General features: G+C 41.1%; 1 protein-coding gene across 3 annotated transcripts in view; it reads right to left on the bottom strand.

Moving 5' to 3' along the window:
* Window positions 1–5,734, bottom strand: part of lmbr1 (limb development membrane protein 1) — a 28,942-nt gene that overhangs the window by 18,939 nt on the left and 4,269 nt on the right. The window contains exons 4-6 of one of the 3 annotated variants that reach the window (XM_028432869.1): window positions 5,413–5,577; window positions 5,042–5,181; window positions 4,326–4,429 (exon numbers count right to left, since the gene is read on the bottom strand). In XM_028432869.1, coding sequence (XP_028288670.1) covers window positions 4,326–4,379 — 54 coding nt within the window. In that variant the 5' untranslated portion in view covers window positions 4,380–4,429; window positions 5,042–5,181; window positions 5,413–5,577. The remainder of the gene's footprint in view (window positions 1–4,325; window positions 4,430–5,041; window positions 5,182–5,412; window positions 5,578–5,734) is intronic. The other 2 variants (XM_028432868.1, XM_028432867.1) reach the window with 2 other exon arrangements.

The following is a 5,734-nucleotide window of genomic DNA, read 5'->3' as shown; positions in this document are numbered from 1 at the left end:
AGGACCAACAGAGAGAGGCTGGTGGAGGAGAGGAGTCAACGTCTGAGCGCATCTTGTTCCCCCGAGGTAAGAGAGGTGAGAGAGGAATGCTTTCAGGGACTTCAGCCACGTCCCACATGCGCTCTCTTAAGGATGCTTTAGAACAAGCCGAACCCAGAGGCAGGACATGCGTCCACTCAAGTGCACCAGTCCACCTTAACAGGCTGTCCATGCCATGCTGAAGGTGTATTCCCTTTAGATAGGTCTTTCAATCATTTATAAGACTCAAATCATTACCCATTCAGATCATTTAGGGCAAAGGCAATGCTTGTCACCTCCCTTACTATCATCCTCAGCTCTTGCCTTGCTGAAAGAGAACAATCCTCTGTGTCAGACATAAACCAAGAGGCCTGATTAGCTACACTGATCCACTTATATGTGCATGACATTGCACATTGTAACTTCAGTCTACACTTACTTATTCTTGTAAGGGAACATTTGATCAAATCCTTTGTTCCTTATGACAAAAACAAAAAATTAAAAAATATGGTTTAAAAATAGTCTTCATCAATGATCAAAGATAACACTGAACGAAGTCTTCATCAGTGATCAATGAACAATGTCAACTGGTGAAGGAAGAAAGGAAAAAAAGACCTGTGCCTTGGCACCCAGAGTGCCCGCTGAAAGTTTCTATTCTTGCCATTCTAAATGTGTAACTACCTCTAAATATAGCAGCTCTGAAATATTCAGCATCCCCCGATCCTCACACCGATGTCGAGTGAGGGGCTGGTTAACTGCAGCTTTACTTGTACAAAGCTAGAGAGATTTCCAAGAAATGCCTGTAGTGGCCAGAGAGAAGACTAACCGCTCCATATGCAGCAGCAAACAAACATGCATGAACTAATGTGCACAGCAGAGAATGGCAAACACACACAGACACATGATCAGAGAAGTAAATCAACCTTCAAATCCACCCAATTACACAAAGCCACAGAGGCCCTGGAAACAGTTCACAAGCTTTCCATGCTGCTGCAGACAAACTAAAGCACAATCTGCCACTGTCTTTGATGTAGTGTTTCAACTGATGAATCCAGACTCCACCCCTGAAAGCCGATTGCAATGGTGGGCTTTTTAGATCATATTTGTGAAGGTGCTGGGTTGTCTTTTTAAAAAAAGAGCTAAAATTAAACAAAGGGAGAGAGTTATGTGGTGCAGAAGCTTCCTAGTTTCTGCCATCAATCCTTAGCAGGTCAGCAGGTGGTGGCAGAGATCATCCCACGGACCATCCTTCTGCTCACTGTCAGGGACGTGTGCAACAAGGGCCAAGAGTGTAATAAGTGGGGAAGGGGGCAGGGTCCTTTTCACTCCCTAGGAAAAAAAGACTGCTCTCTCTGCTAAAGACATGCCAGATGCTCTGGGACCTTATTAGCGTATCCTTGAACCAGTCGGCCACAGCGCAATGACCGTGTCAAAGACAGAAAGCAGAGGAGAGGGACACTCCGCTGTAAAGCTGCACAATGAACTTCTAAAGACTCTTAAGGCCTCTTAATTAAGACTTAATGACACAGGAGTATGGAAAATGACTGTTATGAAGGCATATCAATCTATGAGCATGACCGTTCTGTTTCCATAACAGATTACTGATACATTTGCAGATTGGTTAGCATAATTTAAAATTAAGTTTGCCATCATACAGACTACTGCTTGCTGTGATTACAAAAAGTTAGATTTGTTGTAAGATTTAGTAAGTTTTGCCACACCTCGTAATCTATGAAGATAGATACTTCATCGTGCTTTGCTTTGAATTAGGCGATGAGTTTCACTCAGTCTAGAAAAACTGAGTCATGAGAGGAGGGGAAAATCAGGCTTGTTCTTTGTAAAATTCCCAGCTCAAACTAATATGTCGCCATGGTAACGAACATTGTAACAGGCAGCTTTAGGGGAGACATTGTGACCTTAAAGGAAGGTGTGTAAACACCACTTTATATTCTCTGGCGGACCCTGCCCGAAAGAAGGCCTGGGAAAAATGTCTGCATGTGCAGGAGATTTGAAATAAATATCCAGGCCCCTATTGTGGAGCTTCAACAAAGAGGAGTATCTTAGTAACACCACACGGGTTTGCTTGGCGAGACACCCCCCCTCCCTACCTCCTCCACAATAAACACACTTCTCATCATCGGCGGGTTAGGGCTTAGGATGAGATTGATGAGGAGTTTCTTTAACTACCACATGAAACCTGTTGGCCTTTGCTGGGTCAGTCAGGGGGTCAGACTCGTTCCAACTCGTTTCAGGATCAAACACATTTCAATACTGTGGGTAAGACCAAAAGACTTCATTGCAAAGTATACATCCCACAGTTTGTATGGCTTTGTCACGCACAAACTTGTTTTGCATACTTGTTATCATTCTAGAAGACCAGAAAAAATGGATCAGGAAGGTGTCACTGTCACAATTTTTTATACCTCGATGTAATTGTTTTAAGTAAATATAGCTTCATACCCATTGTGTGTAAATATTAAGACATTGGACAAGATATAAATAGAAGACCGCACAAAGGCCTATGATGATGCCTCCAGTCTTTGTACATTGTACTTTGAACATTCTGATTATCTCAATGATCATGACATACACAACTCTCATTATTACAATGCCATCTACTGGTGGTGAGGAGACAACTAGAGCACACTCAGTGACATTAGTGCAGAACTGAACTGCAATGGCAGCAAATATACATCACTTCAGAAGCCTTTAAATATGATCAGACCCTGAATACCAACTACACAATGACCCTTAGTGGCCTCGGTGATGCGGCTCTTCTGCTAAGATTATAGAGTGCAGCAGTAAAATGGGAGACATTTTACAGCAGCAAATAAAGCCAGATCATAACATCTGACATCAAGGCCCTAAGTCACTCTGATACATCCACAATTTGGACAATTTGCTAAACTATTAATCATTTAGCTGACAGAGCCTCTAAAGAGTTGAACTTTAAAAAAAACATTTAAAAAACATCCACATTTCCATCTTTATTCTGTTGGCGTCTTTTAGTACATCGTCAAAAGTAAACACAGCTACATGAAAAGGCTGTCTTACAACGTTAGAAGTGAAATTCATCATTCACTTCATTTCCGCAGTCAAAGGCACCTCGCAGTGCCATAACATTAGCCCAGGAGGTTAAGATGCCACATAAAACCTTATGACATTGTGGTCTGATGCTGTTATTGGATAAAGGGATAATATCACATTATAAAAACTTAGATCTGTGTTCTAAATTCTTGTTGCTGTCGGCCGTATGATTCACTCTATGAAAATGGGAGTGTGGCACCCACCCCTTCCTTAGCACAGAGGCACACAATATATGCCTAGAAGTGCAGCGCAACATTGAACAGTGCTTCCTCTAAGCAAATTTATGGAAGCTACGTAGCAAGAAACAGTCTTGTTGAAATGAAAAAGAACAAAAAAAAAAAGAAATGTGAAAGAGGCCCTCATCCTGCTTTCTACACATCAGGCCCTGCCCTCTGCTGAAGAAATCCAACCGAAACAAATTAGTGGGCTGAGGAAGAAAAGGACTGGCTATACACTACAGTACAGACTAATTTTTATGTGCTTTTGCCAGGAGGGACATAAACCAGAGAGGTTTCAAACTGTGACACAGGATAGAGGTGTATTAAAAGTAAATCTTTTCCCCTCCATTTTGCAAGGCTCTATTGTGCTGTCATGTTGCTGCGACTTTATGGACTTTTGGAACACGAGCCCCCAGCCTCTTTTTTTTGGAGGTAATCAATTAAACAAGGAAGTTCGCTGAGCCTTACAACTCGATTATTAGCCTGTCCTTTTGAAGTTTTATTTTAGGGGGCTGGGGAGGGGGTGACAAGGAATCAGGCTTTAAATCAGTGGGGCCGATGCAGCAGTGTTGAAGCGTTTGCAGCCTATGGCCTTATTGAAAGAGTTTGTCAGGATGTGGCACTGGGTGAAGACCAGATTCAGACTTTCATGGTTAATGAGCTTTCTGCGGTGGCAGTTACGGTCAGTGGCGTGAGTCAGGGAGAGGGCAAGGAATAGGCACCTGCTGCTGCTGTAGTTGTTAAAGAGGAAGCAAATGGCAGCAATGATTTCAAATATATGAGCCCCAAATGACAGAAAACTATCCATTTTAAGTGCTATGTTTTTAAGACTACATTTTTAATGCTACTAAATGTTTGCTCCTCAGATTTATAATAAAACGTATAATAAAACATCCTTGCACATCCCAGCAATGTATGACTGCCTTGCCAATTGCAAAAACAATCTGCTATTGCTAACTTTAAGATTAGGACAATTACATGTGTAGTCAACTTGATTTATACCTTTTTTGATCCTGCAAATCCCTCCGACTCCAAAAAGAAATAAGCAAAGGGCATCAGGACAAAGAGGCAAAGGTTGGAGAACAGTGACACCAGGTTCCATAGACCTGCAGAAAGCAAGCACATAGCATGTTAAATAAGTTATATACACAAACAGTTAAATACAAACAAAAGTTCTGTATTGACCATTTCTGCAGGCTTTTAGAAGATAAATAGGTGCTCCATCATTATTATTATGTGGTTGTGCCTTGGGGTACTAACACAGTTTTTTAGCTGTCAATTGTCTGCTTAGTTATTTCTAATTCATGGACTCTACTGCCACCTGGTGGAAGAGAGGAAAACCATGTGGCTTTATAAACTGACGTGTGCGTCCGATATATGAAACTGATTACACTTTTAAAACCTTACATAGTTTATGTTTAACATCAGTACACTCATTAACAGTCAGCTTAAACAAAATATTTTAGCAGTATTAAAAGCATCTTTGTGGAATACGTTCAAAATATTTTATCTTCATTTTTGTGTTTTACATACTCAAAAAATTATTTTGTTTTATTTCTTCATATTTAAATATTCCCACCATTGATTCAACTGATGTTTTCTTCACTTCCAAACAAATATTAGTTTTATATGTCATAATCAAAGGACAAAGGGAAAGACATGGAGGGAAAATTAGTTTATTAAATAAAAAAAACACATGAACTTAGTAACCTACTAACCGTGAATGAGGGAGCCATTGAGCCACTGAATGTAATAGTTTTTCGGGAAGGAGAGGAGGATCTCATTACTAATGATTGAGAAAGGCAGTAGGAAGACGGCACCACCTGACACTGCCAGGGTGAAGGTGCACAAGTATAATCTGCAAATGGAATCACACACACAAAAACACAGACCCACACATGGGCACACAGACATACAGACACAGTGTTAGATCTAATCCAGATGAAAAAATAAATGCTCAGTCTTACAAGGCAATTACACTCATAGCTTTTTAAAGGTTTTACTTAAAAGTGTCAGTTTTGGTTTACATTATGAATTTTTTAGGCCAAAAATGCCAGCAAGCCCAAAGCCAGTCTATACTTTTAATTACCCTTCTACCCCTCACTTTATCCACCTCTGCCCCATGCCTGGAACAAAAGACGCTGGCTGATTGTGGTTCTGCATCCTGCAATCTTTAGAGACTCAGCAGCAGTGGCTGTCCAGGCTGGACCCAGGGGACTGACCATCTGCTCAGTGGGCCGGCACAAAGTCACCACTTCACCATAACACAAAAGAAGCTCGTTAATCTGAAATGCTCTCTGTTATCATCATGGACCCTTAGGTACCATTTAAAACAGCTGGAAGTGAGCAGAATGTGGTGCAGCAGCCATCCTTTGAGCGTGATATACAACTCTATATGGAGAAACTATTGT

Source organism: Parambassis ranga, chromosome 20, assembly GCF_900634625.1.
Source record: "Parambassis ranga chromosome 20, fParRan2.1, whole genome shotgun sequence".
Classification (NCBI taxonomy): domain Eukaryota; kingdom Metazoa; phylum Chordata; class Actinopteri; family Ambassidae; genus Parambassis; species Parambassis ranga.
The sequence above is the reverse complement of the archived record's forward strand: the minus strand, read 5'-3'. Positions and strand labels throughout refer to the sequence as shown.